General features: G+C 44.3%; 1 protein-coding gene and 1 long non-coding RNA gene across 3 annotated transcripts in view; one reads left to right on the forward strand and one right to left on the reverse strand.

Moving 5' to 3' along the window:
• The window catches only part of LOC132648077 (uncharacterized), a 130,116-nt gene that overhangs the window by 97,995 nt on the left and 13,279 nt on the right, over positions 1–18,842 (forward strand). The gene's annotated exons all lie outside the window — the stretch shown is intronic.
• Plekhm3 (pleckstrin homology domain containing M3) overlaps positions 1–18,842 on the reverse strand; it is a 163,981-nt gene that overhangs the window by 50,022 nt on the left and 95,117 nt on the right. For both annotated transcript variants that reach the window (XM_021642033.2, XM_021642032.2), the window contains one exon: positions 18,116–18,179. In XM_021642033.2, the coding sequence (XP_021497708.1) occupies positions 18,116–18,179 (64 nt within the window). The remainder of the gene's footprint in view (positions 1–18,115; positions 18,180–18,842) is intronic.

The raw sequence follows: 18,842 nt of genomic DNA on the forward strand, positions 1-18,842 counted from the left end.
GTGCGTTATCATGTCTTCTGTTTTGCGTTTCTCTGTTGGGCCATCAGCACTGTGCTTCACATTAGTGTCTCTAAAGAGTGAGAGTACCACAGAGGATCAACTGCTGCTTTCACTACATTTCCCCAATGCTACAGCATTTTTATGACATTTAATTATTTACTAACACATACCAATAAAGACTCAACACTTATTCTCTTAGTTTCCTTACCATTCATGCGGAGTAAATTATTATCCATGTCAGAGAAATGTGGGGGTATATTCTAGAAAAGACTGGAGTCATGCTAGAAGAGGGGTAGATAGTATGTATAAAACCATGCACCTACAAATCTCCAGTGTAATGTTGCAGACAGTTTCTAGTGACTGTTAGTATGTTCTTATTGTTCTCAGATAGTTTAACTGGTGGCCAGAACAGGAAACAAGCAAAGCAAGAAACTGCGGTCAGATGGGCCATGATAAAGTTCATTACAGTGCTACTAGCCGAGTGGTCTGTTTTCACAGCGCAGAGGGGACTTTCACTAAGAGCACCAAGGTCACTCTCTGTACTGCTAAACACTCCACTCGGCACCACATACATGTGTACCCCACTTAAACTCACGACCTAGTGAGGCAGGATTTAAGAAAAGGACACTGAGCTGTAACAAGTTTAAGTAACTTCTTAGGCTTACGGGTAGCTGAGGGGCACAGCCGACATTCAACTCAGACTGCCTGTTTTCAGATGCTATGTCCTCAGCAACCTTGCTAAAGGGCCCCATCAGAGGTCATGCTGAAGCAAACCCACACACCAGGGTTGTTTAAAGATTTTCTTGAAAGCCAGCTATTTATTTGCACTCAGGACCGAGTAGCACTAAAGAGAAAACAGAGATTAATGACAGTGTTCCGCTACAAACAATAGCATAGCTGGAAGGAACAGATGGCCCCTTCTGAGTTCATTCCCATCTCTGCCTTCTTCCTGGAGGTGACTCACTCTACTCTGCACTTTTTGGGCATTTCCTCTTGCCCAAGCATTATTCACAGTAGCACAACCAGAACTGGCAGAGAAGGATGAACTCTAGGTTGACCCTTTCGCTTAGAGACTGTTTTCTAAGAACTTGTAACTTAGGTGACATTTTCTTTTGGGAAGACCCACCAGGTGAAGGCTGGTGTGGTGGCCCACGCCTTTAGTCTCAGTACTTCAGAGGTAGAGCCAGGTGGATCTCTGTGAGTTCCAGGACAGGCAGGGTTACACAGTGAGACCTTCCCTCTGCCCACCTCCACACTCAAAAAGAACCACTAAATTGTCTCCTGTGTGCTTCTGCCCTGTGAGCCACAGAGCCTGCTGGGTGTGGGGCTCATGTGCCTTCCTACAAGCAGCCCTTCTCATGACTCAGTGGACTCTCAGTGCGTGTTCACCTAGAATGTGTGTCTTGGTTGACACATATTTTGAACTCGCTTGGTCACAGTAACAAGCACTTAGTAAATACTCAAGGTTGTAGAGTCCACAGTCAAGGAGTGCTGGTTCTTTCCTGAGATGCTTAAAGTTTTTTTATTTTAAAAAAACATTCTTCTCCTTAACAAACGGTAAATATACATAACATAAGCTATACCATTTTAACCATTTTACATGTCCTAATTAGTTTGGTTGGTGACTGCACTGATTCTCTTTCTATATAGCTTCTCTACTGCCAACCACTTCCCAGGGATAAAAGCTGGTTTTCCCAATGCTGCTGGCCATGGTTGTTTCTGGGGACATCAACTTCTCTCCTAGTATGAGATGACTTCAGCCCTGTGGTCCCCCTTCCCTCACCACCCTGGATAGACTGAGAAGCTAGCTCTGAGGTCTGAAATCTCCTTGCCTCCCTCATCCTAGGAAGCTGAATCAACGTGTCCATCTACCCTTTCATTATCCCATTCCATCCACCCCATTGCCATCAATGGGGTGGAGACTCATTGCTTAAATGTGCTGAGGGAAAAGCCAGGAGCAAGGAACTAGAATAACTTGCTTCTGCTAACAAAACAAACCAGAAAACACAGTGGAGGCCAAGACCTCACACTCACTGAGTTCCAAATCCTTCCTTATCCCAGGGAGACAGACTGCCTGCCTCTCTAGACTAAGCTCAGGCAGTGTGGCTTAAGCAAACTCACAGAAGGAATTCAAACCTCAAGATACATTTTCAGATTTCCCCAGCTACCTCTGTCTTTTTATCCTTATTCCATCTTGCCCAGGCAAACGAGAAAGCCTATGTAAGGACCACTGCGTGTCTTACTTTGAAAGCCCATGAATGCCCCTGTGAACTAACTCCTGGCTGCATTTTTCATCCCACAGAGACTGAGAAAGCAACAGCCAGTTAAGGGGGTGGGAGTGAGGGGGGGGGGGTGAAGACGTTGTTATCTCTATGTTAAATTAAACTCAGATTTGCTTAATACACTAGCCAACTTATGCCACAACTATTTTGGCCCTTTCTGCTTTCCCAAAGCCTTTTGTGGCCAAATGTACCATTGTGCTGCTGTTTGACTCTGTGTGCCAGCAGGACTCTGGGCCAAAGCCAAGTAACACCCTTCCCTTTTCATATTTTGGGGATAGCAGGGGGGTGCTGCTAATTCCTTTTGTGACCACCAACTCAGAGCCAAGTGGCCAACAATTTGGTAAATTATATACACACCTAAAATGTCAACTGCATCAGAGATTTTGCTTTCGGTCCTTCCAGAAGGAACCTTTAGGCTAATGGCAATTCTAGAAGCATCGAGTTTTCTAACCACATTCTATGGGAGGGGCGCTAGCAGAACTCCAAACATATGCCAATGACTCCCATCAGCTGAAGGGGAGGGAATTAGAAAGCAGTCACAGTTATAAAATATATACAGGGAGGAGAGGTAGAATCTCTGACACAAGATGTAAATACAGAATGTGACATCCCAAACTTTTGAAAAATTAAAAACCTGAAGCTCCTTAAATACACATAATTTGTCTGCTTTCCTTGTAAACCTCAATATATTTGGGAGCTGACTCAGGTGCTCTGTTCTAGATTCTTGTTGGTTTTGATGGCTACAGGTCATTGGTACAGACAGAATGAAAATATCTGATGAGGCCAGGCAGTGTTGGTATATGCCTTTAATCCCAGCACTCGGGAGGCAGAGGCAGGAGGATCTCCGAGAGGTCGAGGCTAGCCTAGTCTATACAGAGAAACCCTGTCTTGAAAAACAAAATAAAATAAAATAAAATAAAATAAAAAGAATTAAAAAAACATGATCACAATGGCACTATTTAAAATTGACCTATAAATAATATTGGGGCTTAAGGCTTATTAAGGAGCTGGACGGATAAGTGGTCCTGGGCAATAAAGTCACAATGTGCCTTGAGTCTCCTTGAGCACTGGGTTGGGGCTGGTACTCTGTAGCTAGTGAAGGTGTCCATCTTCCTTTGACCCACTGTTCCCATCCCGACCCAGGGAAAGGCCCAGGGAGCTCCAGCCTGGAGGGGGAAGTCTTTGCTTTGCTGGCAAGAGGATCTGGGAAGGTTCGGTGCTAGAAGGAAACCATCCAATCCGGTGGTTCTCATTTCTCCACTCAGGGACTCCTACAACTGCTGGGGTAATTATGAAGCTGGTGCAGTCATCCTTTATATTTTGAAACATTTGAAACATCTCACCTAAAACTGCAAATAACGTGTTGGCTAGAGCAGAGGCTTGGGTTTGAACGCCAGCTCCTCCATGCTAGCAGGATGGCTTTAGTAAGTTCATCTCATTGGTAACACGTGGATAATAACAGTACCTATCTCAAAGGGCTGTTCTGAGGATTAAATGAGATAATCCATGTAGATTTAAAACAGGCACTGTTTTAAAGTCGGTCCTCTAACATAAAAGTCAACGGTATTTGTTGAGCATATAATAAAAAGGCACTGTTATTAATCTAATTATTTAGTACAGCCTTCTAATTTTACACTCAAAAATTTTAAGCACCAGAGATATTACATGACTTGGTAAGGATAAACTGTTACTGTCCTCTTGGGTCATGGGGTTTGAGGGCCATCCCTTTCTGTTCTCTTGTAACCAACTATGAAAGGAAAATTTGCCTTCAGTGGGACTGTATCTTAGCAACTCAGGGATGGAACAAGAAGGCCAAGAACCCTGTCTTCTCTGGCTCCTGACTCTTGGCTTGGTGAGCACTGACCTGCCCCTGAAGGCACCAGGCAGGGAAGGTGAAACTAACATCACTGGTTTTTTTTTTTATCTCCCAACTGCCTTGCCTACTTTCTCCCTGTGCCCTTGACCTCTACGCCACCCAGGAGTCCTGTCACAGCCTTCTTGCTCTCCTGTATTCTTCAGCTTTAAAATCTTACCCCATTGCTTTAATGTCTCTTGTATCTATCACAAATTCCTAAGTAGCCCATCTCTTACACACCAGAGCTGCAAATGGCCTCTGGCTCCCTGCTTTTCACCCCAAGGCAAATACTCACTCCTAGTTTACTAGTTAACTGTACTGTGCTGCCTGGCTCAAGAGGAAGCCCACCAGATGGCAAATTACTTTAATGGCCTACGTTTGTGTGTTCGACATTAGCTTAACTGCTATTGGATTATGAGGTATAAAGAAAAGGGTTTATTTTTAAGGAATACGGAAAGTTGTCACAGTCTGTGTCATTTAAACATTTCAATCACTAATGCACAAAATGCACAGTAGCAGTCCTACCCTTTAAGACTCTAGCTCCCACCTGTGGGTTCGCCATCTTAATTTGTACAAAGACTGGGTTTGCACGAGAAAAATGATACCTATCTTAGAATGTATCAGCACAGTCACATTCTCCAATGTTATGCAATATAAGACAGTGCAGCACACACTTAGAACACACTCCATAAGGGTTGATACTGATGACAAACAAGTGTTGCTGATTTATTACTCTCTTATCTTTAATCACTAGACTATAGTATTTTAACTTTTCAGAGGGAAAAGGGTTTCCTGTCAGAGTATGCTAAGTGTCAGCCTCAGCATCTTTGAATGGTGCTGCAAAGCCGCCTGCTGGGTTGACCTGTACCAAACAGGTTTGTCTAGGTGCCTCTATGATGTTCACAACAATGGACTGCTTAACAATGCATTTCTCAGAGCCTGTCTGATAGCTACAGGATACAAGATTATCTACTGAATGTGTTTTTATAAGCTGTCCTTCAGACTGTATTTGTAAAAATACTAAAACTGCTGCTTCTTGACATAAAGCTGAAATAGCTGACCTCTGGCCCCTGGAAATCTTGCCCTTTATTCCGAGAGCTGATGGTGTTTCCCTGGCATTCAGGGGTCCGGCTCCTCTGGCTCCTTGCCTTAGCTGGCTGTTTTGTGCAACCTGGCTGTGAAGCTCTGGAAAATAGATGTATATGGAGTGGCTTTCTCATTTCAGTAACTTCTCAAGGAGCTTAAAACCAGGGCCCCGAGCGCTGGAAGAAGCTCAAAAGATTGTCGAACTCCACTTTTAGCTTTGTAAACAAGGACATGCAGGACAGCGAGGTAAAATAAGAAAGACAGCTTCTGTCCAAAGATGTGCCTTGTGACCCTGGGCTTGGGAAGAGAGTTTGTGCAAACTGAAGCTGGAAAAGGAGGGGTGATCCAAATGAGATGTACTGAACGAAGTGACACATAAAGATATCGTGTCTCTTTAACAGGGGGTAACGGTTCAAAATAATCCCTACCAGTAGGTTAAGTTAAGAACCCACAGGGGTGTGGGGGGGAGAGGGGTGGCGCAGAGAGAGGTAGGGAGGAGAGGTAAAGAGAAAGAGAGATATTCAGCTTTTACCAAGTGACAAGAAATGGCAGGGAAGGGGCTACATCCAGACGAAAGCCTTGTTTCCACTTCTAACTAAGGCTTAATGGAACCATGCATTCAGGGAGATGTATGGAATTTAAACACAATTCAGCATGGAGAAATTCTAAGCGTAAAGGCCCTTCAGGCCAGCTCCTTTCCACCTCAGTGTTAAAGGAAGCTAGAAAGCCAATTACATTCACAGCAGGGCCGCTCCCCTACTGCAAGGGAAGAATGTACCACAAATTCTGTGTGCGCTTTACAAGCTAGTAAAACTATAATTGCAGGTGGGAAGAAACAGGCTTGCTTTTTGTTTCTGCCAACATCTCAGGCTGGTGAGCTTCTCTTATAGCGGCAGAAACGGTATGATCTTGGTGGTTTTCCTTGAGCACAAAAATGTGTCCTCTATAATTCTATAAAAGGCTGCTTTTTTTGTGAAAACTGAAGATATATGTGCATAACCTACTAAAGGGGCATTCATTCTTCAGAGAAATAGGTGTGGAGGACACTCTCCTTTCTTAGCAGCCACAAACTCACCTTCGGCACAAGCTCTGAAGACCTTGCTGTGACAGTAGAGAGGAGGCGAGCTGAGGTCACAGTACCATAATCACTCTGGTGAGGTGCAAAGGAAGTGTACAATGAAAGGAGGGAGCTCTCCATGTTCATTCCCTTGTGGGCCCACAAGGAAGTCTGGTTTAGGACTGAAAGGTGTGTGTGCCAGAGTTTTTCTACCAATCTACGCCATATAATGACGGTGGGGCAGCTGAGACTACACCAGGCTCCTGTGTAACATCCCCCTACAGATTCTGGTGGGCAAAACTACAATGCAGCAGCATTGCTTCTGCAGTGATGGTTGCAATATAGTGTCTACAGATGGGTATCTTGGTGACACCGAAGGAAGTCCCAAAGAGCCACCTAAAGGAGGCTGGGCTCTCCTAGTATACCAGTGCAATTATGTACACCACAAGCAAAGAGCACGTCTCCCAGGGCCTTGCATGTTAGGCAGACTACTATATGTCGTATTGTACTAACACTGAGCTTCACAGCAGTCTTTTAGGGCAAATAATATCATTCCTACTTCAGGGATTAAGTTCCTTTGGCACAAAGTAAGTTCCCTGACGAAGGCCATTTGACCAAAGTGCACTTGGGTGAACTGGCATTTGAACATGGGCAGGTGAACTCCGAGACACGAGGGGGCAAGCACTGCGGTACCCAGCCCCTCTCTGATGCCCAACAGTGTATATCATTACTCTTTTGGAGACCTTTGCTCCAGGCAGAAACTTCATCCCATGTTGGCCTCACACTGGCGTGCTGATCTCCTAAAAGCTCCTGACAGCCATCTGCAGTTTGATTTCTATTTAATTTTCCACCTCACAGAGCAATACCAGGGAGAGAGAGGCTGCTGATACCTTTCCAATATGATTTATTAACCACAGCTATCAGGACTGTGGGGCTTTCTTGCTGCCACCTGACCTGTGTTTTCAGCCCTCTCAATGTTTGCATTGCTGCCCTGACCTTGCAGAGTGACCTGGAATAGCTTTCCTATTTCCTTGTGTGTGTCCACTTTCAGAGCCTGGCTGTCAGTCTGGGCAGGCCTGTCAATTAGTATCTCAAGGGTTTGGGATGGGGTCTGCAGCCCATTGAAGAGCACAGTCTAACACTAACCCCCACATTCCTTCTCTTAATTGAGCATTCATTAGTTTGCAGGAACAAAAGCAAGCATTCTCTATTATAAAGCAGAGGTCAAAACCGGTGGCTGTGTTTTGTTTGGCCTGCAGAGTGTTTAAATATTGAGAAATTTCACATAAAATACGGATTTCCGGCTTCTCTCAGAAAATGGACAGAGCTGGTGACTCCGGGTCTACTGAGTAACAGCTGTTCCCTCAGAGAAGCTCTCAGGTTCACTGTCCCAACCTGCAGTCTCGCCTCTGGCCACTTCAGCCACAGATTCCACTCGATGGGTCTCCACAGGAATCCCGGCCAATGCAGCCCTGTTCCAACCCCGTTTCTCTCTCTTTTACAGTGGTGAACGGACTGGCGAGGCTGCCCTTCTGAATTGCTGTCATGTTAGTACACACTGGCTACCCTGGGGTGGTGGTAGAGGCAGCTTTCCACCAGTTCCTGTTATTTGTTGTGAGAGCCTGGTGCATGTAAGCCCCTTGCCACTTTCTCCCTTGGTGGGTGAACACATGAATGACTAACCCTCAGGAGTACAGAATTCTGTGACGAGAAACCCATCCCCATGCTGAAGCCGGGCTCACGAATGTTTCAGCAGCTTCTCAAGGACGCTGCTGCACCTATGCCTTCTCTTGTGCTACAAAGATGGCCCCTGCCGTCACAACTGATTCCTAACCTTAAGATCGCAGAAGCAAATGCATTCACGCTGTACTGAGAGTTAATGAAGAAGTTAAAAACCAAACAAAAATGGGAAAAGGCCGCCCTGGTGAGCCTTCTCCTTTTCCCTTAGAAGATAGACATGCTGCTGCTCAAAGTAGCAAGCTACAGTACAGACGGATCACAGGGTCACAGGCAGACAATGCTGTCAGCCAGGACAGTGTGCTCAGCTGTCTGACAGGGCTGCTGTACTTCCGGTTCCACCTTAGGACACTGCAAGTGAATGAACTTTGGAAAGTGCTGGACTTCCTGAGGCCTTCAGTACCTGACTAGAGAGAGCCTTCTTTATTTTTCTGGTGTCCTTAAAGATGAGCTGAAAATGTGGCAGGAGGCTGGCATTTGGTAGCAAGGGGTAAAATCCCACAGACATCACCAGGTAGAGCAGAACCAAGAGAGTAGGCGTGTGTTTGTACCAGGAAGTGACACTGGTCCTTTCTTGAGAAGTGAGTCTATTAGTCCCAAGATTCGGCCAGTTTCTGGTCTATTCACGCTTAATGCATATTTGCTGAAGGAATGAATGGACATGGAGGAAATACCCAGCCAGGGATCTGGAAACAGAGAACTGAGCTCATGCTTTTGTGTACAGGTAGAAAGGGAAAACTACAGACTCCACTTTTTGCAGCTCTGGGCACACTGGAATCTTTCACTTCTGAGAGGGATGCCACCATTGAACTCATTCCATCAGTGTTTTACTGAGACAAATGTCCAAATAATCCTGACGTACTTGGAATATTCTCTGGGAATGTCAAGGTTAGCGATGATTTTTTTCTCTTCTTGCCCTTAGTGATGGGAATATTATAGCTCACATCACAGAGGGCTCCGAGGCTATCAAACCCAAGTCCTTTTTCTACTCCTGTGTGCCTGGCTCCCATCTATAGGCCCTGAATCTTAATTTATAATCAGCCCTAGGAAGCCTTCCCTGACAGCCAAATTATGGGGAGGCTCCAATTACTGTTGCTGCAAAGCAAATTACCCCGACTCTAGTGGCATAAAACAATCATGCCACTATGCCACAGAGTCTGCAGGTCAGGCAGGACACAGTAGAGGTGGCTTACTCTGTTCCAAACTACCTGCACACTCATTTGTGCCCTCAGCTAACATGACACGAAGGCCAAGGCTGCAGTTTTCTCTCATGTATCCAGTGGTAGATGGTGGCTGCCAATTCAGGCTCGGGTGTGGCCATGGTGACAACATGTGGCCCCCTCCATGGGTTTCTTATGACATAGTGGCTTCATGCCAACTCTTGAAGCTCTATTTATTACCTTTTATATCTTGGCCTTGAAAAATCACATAGAAAAAAAATGTTAATGTCCCAGCTACCCAGATTCAGGGAAAGGAGATAAATCCCTCCCTCTCAACAGGAGCAGGTAAGTCACAGGTAAGAAAGGCGCATCGGATTGGAGGTAGTGTTCACCCACCTTTACAAAGTACAATCTGCCACACCAGGCTGGGTATGTTTCCCAGCCATTCTGTGCTCAAATACACTGACACAACAGGAGAAAAACTTAACAGACTAGCCTCCGTGGGCATCTACATGTGGCATATACTCCAACATACACACAGATTTAGAAAGTAAAAATAAGTCTTAAAAGGGCCAGAGCTAGAAAGCTAGAAAAGGGCCAGTAGGTTAAGAGACTTTCCTGAAGCCTGATGGTCTGATTTTGGTCCTGGAGCCCACCTGGTAAAAGGAGAGGGCTCATTTCTACGAGTTGCCCCCCAACCTCCACACTCACCGTGGCAAGCATATATTAAAAATTAAGGGCAGCCATATCTACAGAGTCGTTTAGGGGACAGACTATGAGGGATGTGCTGATGTGCTATTATTACAGGGTGGGTGCTTTATACTGTTTATATTGTCTTTACAATGTGAAAAGTAAGGGTTGGGGAGATGGTGAATAAAGCGCTTGCAAAAACACCAACAGAAGCACCTGGCTTACATCCCTAGAACCTGCATAAAGAGGCTGGTTGTGGTAGCGTGCACTGTGACACAAGCTCTGGGGAAGACAGGAAGCTCCCTGGGCTTGCTGGCCTGCCAGCCTTGTCTGCATGCGAGCCCTAGACCACCTGTGGAGACCTTTTCCAAAAAAAAAGAAAGAGTGAGAAAGAGAGAAAGAAAGAGAGAGAGAAAAGAAAGGAAGGAAGGAAGGAAGGAAGGAAGGAAAGAAGGAAAGAAGAAGGAAAGAAAGAAAGAAAGAAAGAAAGAAAGAAAGAAAGAAAGAAAGAAAGAAAGAGAAAGAAGGAAAACAAGCAAACAAAACATCAAAGGTGGACAGTATGTGAGAAATGACATTGGAGGTTGTTCTCTGGATTACATGTGAACATGCATAAACACACACACACATGAAAAGCAGAGCCTGAGTCTTCTGGCACTACTTGCTAACAGACTGCACCACTGGGACATGATTTAGCAATTCATTTTTAACAATGAGAATATGGCAGAAATGCCAGCACCTGGACTTCCAGGTCGCGCAGAAAGAGTACCGTCAGCTACCTCTTACTCTCTCAAACCCCTCTCAACCCAGCTATCACATCACGAGGCCTCTCGCTAACAGCCCCCAGCTGCCCCTGCTCCAGCTGTGGGAGGAGCTTACCCGGCTCCAGCTGGTAACCACAGGCCCCACCCCGCATACTCCTTGCAACCTCAACTCAACTGAACTGCTCAGGAATTCCTGGCCCATAACAACCATGAGAGACAATTACTGTTCGCTCTTGTGTTAAATTATATGTTTTGGGGCAATCTGTTGTATAGCAATAGATAATGAATTATGCCCTGCTAACCAAATATAGCATGACAGGGTTTGCAGCCTCTCTGCTTACATTTCTGGTGACACCTTCTGTTTAAGGTGTCAAGCTGAGCAGTCAGGCTATGGATAGATCAATACCACTACTGGCAGCAAGTGTCTTTGGAAACAGGTCTTTAATGAGGCCATATTATGACTGAAACACAAAAATCGCCACCACACACAGATTGAAAAGTAGGAGCCAAGTGACCTGGATCCCAGGAAGGTGACTTCAACACTGACTGGCCACCTTCCAATTCTGTGGCTGCATTTCAGCCATTATATGGTGGTTGTACCCAAGGGGATCATGGATAGCTTCTGGAACCTCAACCAAGCTCCTTTTTACCTGGACAATGGGGCTTGCTATCCAAATATACCAGGTCATCCATTCTAATCTCTCTCTTTTTTTTTAATTCCGTCAACTCTGAACTTGGATGTCAACATTTTTTCTGATCCACTCACTGGCCATCTCTTCCCAACTCCTTTAAAGCAGCTGTGAACCATGCTATCGTTGGGCCCAGTGCTAAGGTGAACAGCTGGCATAAAGCATAATTTTCATCATCACCATGTTATTCATCTGCTTTATCCCCTTCAGCTAACTATTCCTATCAATGAATCATAAAAAAAACTATACGGAGCTAAACTGAACAACTAAACTAAACTAAACTAAACCAAATCAAACCAAACCAAACCAAACCTAAATCCAAAAACCCAGTCATATGGTCAGTGGAAGGCAGAGATGCCCAAGACTGAAGACTTTTGCTCTGGATTGAGCACGTGTACTGGTTCTTATCATTCCTCCTCTTACCCCTCCACACACGATCAGGAAGAGCCTGGAGTCTGAGCAGGAGGCATGAACTGCCCAGCACCTACTCAAGAAACACCTGCTCCCCTGAGACTGCCAACCAGCAGGGATTTCAAAGAGTAGCATTCAGTTTCTTCCCACCACCTCTGGCGGGGGTGGGAGCAGAATTTGAGTAAAATAGGCATATTCATTTTCTAGATATTCATTTGCTTAAAACACACTTTCCCAAATACCTTATGGCGTTTCCCCTAGTTCACTAATAGTGAAGAGCATCCCTGACTAGAGCAGCTAACATATTCAGTGATGTCTTAATGACAGCGCGTTCCTGCCTCAACCCAGAGTATCCACAGGTTTCTCAAGTTGCAGTAGCTACAGCAGACATAAGCACTGGCTAGGAAGCAGCACAGGCGAGCTGTCATGCTTTGTGTTTCTGCTTGTTAAATCCAAATGCTCCTAATTAGTTATTCTGCCCCATAATGGCTGGTGGACAATGGTGCCGGGATCAGGGCTGCTGAGGCTGTGAATACAAGTCCCTCAGCCTCCTGAGGCTTGGAGACTGATGACTTGGTTGTGGGCACTGAGGCACTGTGTTCCTGCTGGCTGTGGACTCAATGACATCAACCCACATATGAATAAAGGTCAGCACCTGTTAGTTCTTTGGCAGAAGGGCAGCTGCCCTGAGTGCCCACTTAGGCCCTTCCTTTGTCTCCTGACTCTGTGAAGAGTGCCCACAGAAAACACCACTCTGTGATTCTGTTTGCTTGGTGGGGGCAGGGGAATAGAAAGTGATTCACCAAACATCCTTGAAGAATTCAGCAAAACATGTCTTCAAAGGCTGGCCTTGAACTGCCTTGGACATGGCCTTTTTATGAACTTACTCACTAGCTATAGTTCTAGGAAGCCTCTGAAGTGGGCCACCAGATGCACTGTTCCTGTGCGAAACACTTCTGACAGCCATGTATGTCACAGCGATGAATAGGGGAAGTAGCCAAAACCTTAGCTGAGAAGTTGGCTGCCCAGGGACACTTGGCGACTATTCAGAAGACTGCAAAATTAGTTAGGCTTGGTGGTGCATGCCTGCAATCCCGCACTCTGGAGGCTAAAGTAGGAAAACTGAAGTGGAAGTCAGCCTGGGTGGCAAAGCAAGACCCTGTCTCAAAAACAAACAAAATACAGTTATTCTGACACTCAAAAGCAGAGATCATGGGACTGGAGAGACGGTTCAGTGAGTAAGAGCACTTGCTGTGAAAGAAAGAGGACCAGAGTTCAAATCCCAAGAACTCATTTAAAAGCAAGTCCCGGCTATGAGAAGCTTGCTGGTTAGCCAGACTAGCCTGAATTGCGAGGTTCAGGTTTAGTGAGAGAGTCAGGTGGAAATAGACAGGAAGATACTTCACATTGTCCTCTGGCTTATGTACACGTGTGCATCCATGTGTGCACACCCCCAACACACAAACAAAAGTAAAAAAATCAGAGATCTCTTATTTGTTGTGTCACAGGTGGTGCTTTCTGCCTTTGTTTTGTTTCAAGGCCACTAATTCTAATTCATTTGCTTGTATAGGGGGTGAAGTTGGTGAGTTCAGTGTGGGACACACATACAAGGGTATGCAACCCTCCCTTCCTCCATGAGTTTATCCAACAACAGATTCACCGTATATGCACATGCTCTGTGAGACGGTTGCTGCTCAGCCCAAATGCCCATTGCTTCAGCATGAACCAAGCACTTGCAGCCATTCTGGGCTGCTCTGGAGACGTAGTGTGCACTCGGCCATAGCTCAGTCCCTTCATGGCTCTCCAGGTCTTCAGACCCTCTTTTTTTTGGCACCCCTCCCACTCACAACTCTACTTAAAATGCTCAACTTCTCCATCTCTTTTCATTAAAAGTAATCGATTGAGCCAGGTGGTGTTGGAGGACACCTTTAATCTCAGCACTGGGGAGGCAGAGGCAGGGGAATCTCTGAGATAGAGGCCAGCTAACCAGAGCCAGGCTGTCAGCAGGGCTACACAGAGAAATCCTGTCTCGAAAAAAAAAAAAATCAATCAAACAAACAAATAAGAACGAAAGTATTTTATTCCCTCTTCTCAAGGCATCAAACCCAAACCAGGGGAAAATGCTTGAAAGAACTTTCCCTATTAAAAAAATCTTACTTTACATGTTTACATATTCAGAAAAGCTCAGTAGTTGCTTGTTTAGCTTTTTAAAAACTACTTTAAGAATTTAAAAAACACCGTACTTGTCCTTCCTAACAGAAAGCCTCTGTTTACATACATTTTTTGTAAGAAACAAACAACAAAAAGTTCCCCAAACAAAACAAAGCCTCCCACAAAGAGAAGGGGCTGGAAAGATGCTCAGCAGCTGAGAACTCTTACTGCTCAGGCAGAGGACCTGAGTTTGGTTCCCAGCACTGATGGTGGATGGCTCACAACTGCCTGTGGCTACAGCCTCAGGGAATCTAACATTCTTCTGGCTTCTATGAGTACACAGACACATACACACACACACACACACACACACACACACACACACACACACACACACACACACGAACGCACACACAGGGATATACAGGAATTTTAAAAAGCCTTAAAAAAGAAAAAGAAAAAGAAAGAAAGCAATACTAATAGCATTTCTTTCTTTGAGCCAGAGTCTCACTGTGTAGCCTGGCTGTTCTGGATCTTGCTCTGTGGATCAGGCTGGACTTGAACACAGAGACCCAATTGTCTTTGCCTCCTGGATGCTGGGATTAAAGGCATGCACCACCACCTCAGCCTGAGTACCATCTTCTAATACCTTTTTTACTGAACAGAAATCATTAGGAAATGAGCGAGGCAAGCTGGTGTGCCTAGGTCTCCCAGGAATTGGAAAACCTTTGTCTTCTCTAATGTCACACTTCCCTGGCCCCGCCATCAGGTCTGAATGATCCTTGGCTCTATCTTACGTGCTCCAGAAAATGCTGCCAACTGACTAGTCACATAATGTGCTGTCCAGCGGCCACCTTGCCATGCATGTAATAGCCAGAGAACAGTCTAACCAGTTGTGAAACACAGGCCATGAGGACTTAGCACTGGCAGGCTCTCTGCCAATAGCTAGCAGGTGATTGCTCTCAGCAACAGGAACAGGTCTTCTCCACTAAGCAACTGTCAGCCCTTGTAATTTATTCCCACATATCCAAGTATACCATAGTAAGAATGAATATGCCCCAAAGTGGCAGAGAATAAAAATAGTAATTTCTTGACTATAACAAAAGATGTATTAGGTAGCTAAAAGTCTTCAGCCATTGTTGATTGAGTACATTTGCTAAAACGTTGAGGACTGTTATAAAAATAAAACTTATGAGGGGTGCATTTCTTTGGTATCAGAGTGTTTTCGGCATCTCTAACAGTAATGCTTTGTATGCTATACTGTTTTAAAATTATGAATAAACTCCAACTTCCTCTTTATTATGCCTACTATCTATCTATCTATCTATCTATCTATCTATCTATCTATCTATCTATCTATCTATCTATGTTCGCAGGTGCATGTGCAAGGTCAGACAAGAACTGACAACTTTCAACATTCAGCTCTCCTTCCACTATGGGGGGGGGGGGGTTGTCTCAGGTATCAAACTCAGCCCAGCAGGCTGGGCAGCAAGCACCAGCTGCTATGCCTACTCAATCGTAACTTTTTTTGAATTTTTCTTTAAAAAATTAAATTCATGAGTGAAATTTGTAAAAAGGAACCTATTTTTCAGGAGCTATCACTTCTCAAGAATTTATTAATTTCTCTTTCTTTCACTATAAAACATATTCCTAAAAACTCCCTTTTTCATAGGTACTGTATAAGATAGAAAAGTTTGCTTAAGAGTTTGCCCTCAAGAATAAGGAATGGAATCAAATGGGGGGAAAAATTGCTGACTCTAACACTCCTGGAGCTGACGAAAGACTAGAGACCAAAATGGCTCAGATCCATGCAGGCTTACAGCCGGTCAGCCAGGAAGGGTTCCTGCTATCCTGACACACTCTTTCACAAAAAAGATAGTATTGTTTTTCCTGCTACGGGTCTCTTTACTTCTCTATACCCGAGAACAGTTCGGACCTAGAAAACATAACCAAAGGGAGGTGGGCAGGGGTGCCCTTCAGGGCTGATAGCCAAGACAGAGACAGATCAAAAGCTAAATCCAATTTAGTCCACCTCAGGCAGAAGCAGTAATTGAATTAAACTTCCTCTAAATATGATAACTTTAGGGCTCTTAAAGCCAGGCACAAAGAACCAGGTTAGAGTGAGCTGCTACATAAATGGATGCAGTGAGCTCTAGTCCCCCGCCCACAGGGAGTTTGATAAGCTGGTGATTGCTTCTATCACTCCACTGCCCAGCTGAAAACTGATTAAGCTACTTATGGGGCTTTGGGGACTAATGGCCTGGCCCACCGAGAACACCACTGTCACTGACTTAAGTAAGCAGCTTGGCGTGTATGGCTTGATTATTATGAGAAGGAAAAAGGAAGGTGTGCATGCGGGGGCCAGCAGGGTATGGAAGCCTTAAAAAGCAGGCTCTATTATCCCAAATGGACACACTACTTTGACACCCTAAAATGAATATGGAATTACTCTAATTCTCTCTCATCTGACACCAAAACTCTTGAAGGGCCTCCTTGAAGGAGCGACTCTACTTCAAAGCACCTTTATAAAAATGTCTGGCGCCTTTAGACACAGGTCTCAATCAGTGTCTGGACGCATAGCCACGATGACCAGACAGCCTGCTTAAGAAGATAGTTAACAAATGTATACCAGAAAATTCAATCAGTTCTCTCTCTCGCATCACCAGGCGACGATAACTGGAGATCCATCCCTCTGCACCCTAGCAAGCAGATCCCACGGGTGCTTCCTATGCGGGAAAGGCAGGCAGGACTGAAGGAGCAAGCAGGCCTGAACTTAACAAGAGTACAGATGAAAGCCCTAGCCTTCTCTCAGGCCTGTCCAACTAAGCACTCCATTATTTCTTCTATTTAGAACAAACTGTCTTACCTCCAAATAACAATGAACATGAAAGTCTTAAAATTTTAATTAAAAAAAAAAAAACAAAAAACAAAAAACAAACATACACCAGAAACCTTGAAAAGTAATTTGAAGTTGGAAAAACAACCAAAGGTCAAGCATGAGTTTTTAAGCTGATCTCATTTCTTTTGGCCAAAATAACCAGTGAAGAAAACAAAAGATGGACTCCCAGCAGTTTGAGTTTTCTTAAAGTTGTCACAATTTTTTTAATCGATTCTTAGAACAGTATTTAAAAAGTAAAGTAACACTTTCATTTAGCACCTGACAACTTCTTGGAGCATGAGGTTGATTTAAATGATTAACCAAAGCTAAGCATACTCAGAACTTAGGACTGAGCACACAAAGCACGGCTTCACCCTGGCTGCTAACCTGGTCAATCATTAAAAGTACATGCACTAACAAAATCATAAAAGCTGGGTTTGACTCTCTTCTCTTTCTTTTTGTTGTTTTGTGTTCTGTGCTCTGCTATGTTTTATTAAACTTTACCAGCCATTCAACTCTTAAGATTTCAGCTCGTCTGAAGGATTTATGCTTCACTCACTGCCTTTCCTGCATCTTTTTTTCTTTCACATAATTTGCAGCTGAAATATTCTCATCACATAAAATTCATTATTTTAAAGAAAACAATTTCTCTTTAGTATATTCTCAAGGCACCATCACTGTCTAGTTCAGTCCACCAGCAGTCTCTTCTTCTCACCTCCATTCTTCCAGAGCCTGGAACCACTATTCCACTTTCTGTCAGTATGGATTTGCTCACTGTGGACATGCCATTTTAATAGTTGTAAAGATAAACAGGTTTTCCTACTTGGATTCTTACCGTGATGTTTCAAAGGCTCACCCGTGTTGTAGTGTGCACCGCTATTTCACTCTTGTTCAACCCTCTATCAGTTGATAAACATCTGGGTTGTTCCCCACTTTATTCGATCATGAATCATACTGCACTGGGCATTCTCAAAAAGATTTTGTTCTATTTGTGTTTGGGACAGGTCTTGCTGTGCTGGCTATGGAGCCCAGGCTGCCTTAGTCTCCTAGGTAGCCGGAACTGCAAGGGTTCACCCTACCCAGCATACACATACAAGTTTTCCTAAGGACATTGACTTGGGCATCTACTCGGGAGTGGAATCTCTGGGTTCTACGGAAACTGCTTTCCAAAGTGACTGTTCCACTCACCTTCCCCAGAAGCAATGCAAGAGAGCTCCAATGACTCTGCATTCCTTACAGTATTGTCATTGTCTCATAGTTTCTTTTTATACTAAATCTCTCTCTCATTCTGATTAAAAATTAGTTAAGTGACTTCTGACAGAAAACAAAAATGGAAAAACTCTCCGAGCACTTACCTGCTGCAGGTCAGCAAGAGAATACAGGTGGATCTGTTGAAGGAGGTATTCTCTGGGGAAAATTCTGAAAACAAAGGCAGATACACAGGTGATCAATGGTGCCACAAGACACTTTTCCTGTTAAGTCTCTTTCAGGACTCCTTTCCCCTGCTCTCTCCCCTTTCACCCTGCTTAAGTTCTCGACCCTCTGAGAAACCTCTAACACTAGCTTTCTTTTGATACGTTTCTTTGTAACATAAACACTATAAATAAGTATGATTTTTCAATTCTAATGTTGTCTGAAATGTTATAGTATTATGCAGTATTCTAGGCCACACCTGATTTTTATTTTGTTTTGTTTTTGTTCTTAAGTTTTTGGCGATAAGTTTTTTTATGTGTAGTCCACTGGGGCTTTGAACTCGAAATCCTCCTGCTTCAGCCTCAACAGATTACAGGAGTGTACCACTATGCCGAGTCCTGCTTCTGGTTTCTCATACTAATTATGTCTCTAACAAATTGTGTGCTCTTACATACATTTCAAACACAGCTTCGGTGCTGGTCCAGCTGCTATATTCTACAAGGACAAGTGATCTTGAAGTCTCAGGATCTTGGTAGCTATAACAATAATGTGCTAGTTTGAATAAAAAAGTCCCCAATAGGCTCGTATGTTTGAATATTGATCCCCATTTTGTAGAATTGTTTGGAAAGGATTAGAGGATGGGGCTTTGTTAAAGAAGGTGTTTTCAAC

This window comes from Meriones unguiculatus, chromosome 15, assembly GCF_030254825.1.
Source record: "Meriones unguiculatus strain TT.TT164.6M chromosome 15, Bangor_MerUng_6.1, whole genome shotgun sequence".
Taxonomy (NCBI): Eukaryota; Metazoa; Chordata; class Mammalia; order Rodentia; family Muridae; genus Meriones; species Meriones unguiculatus.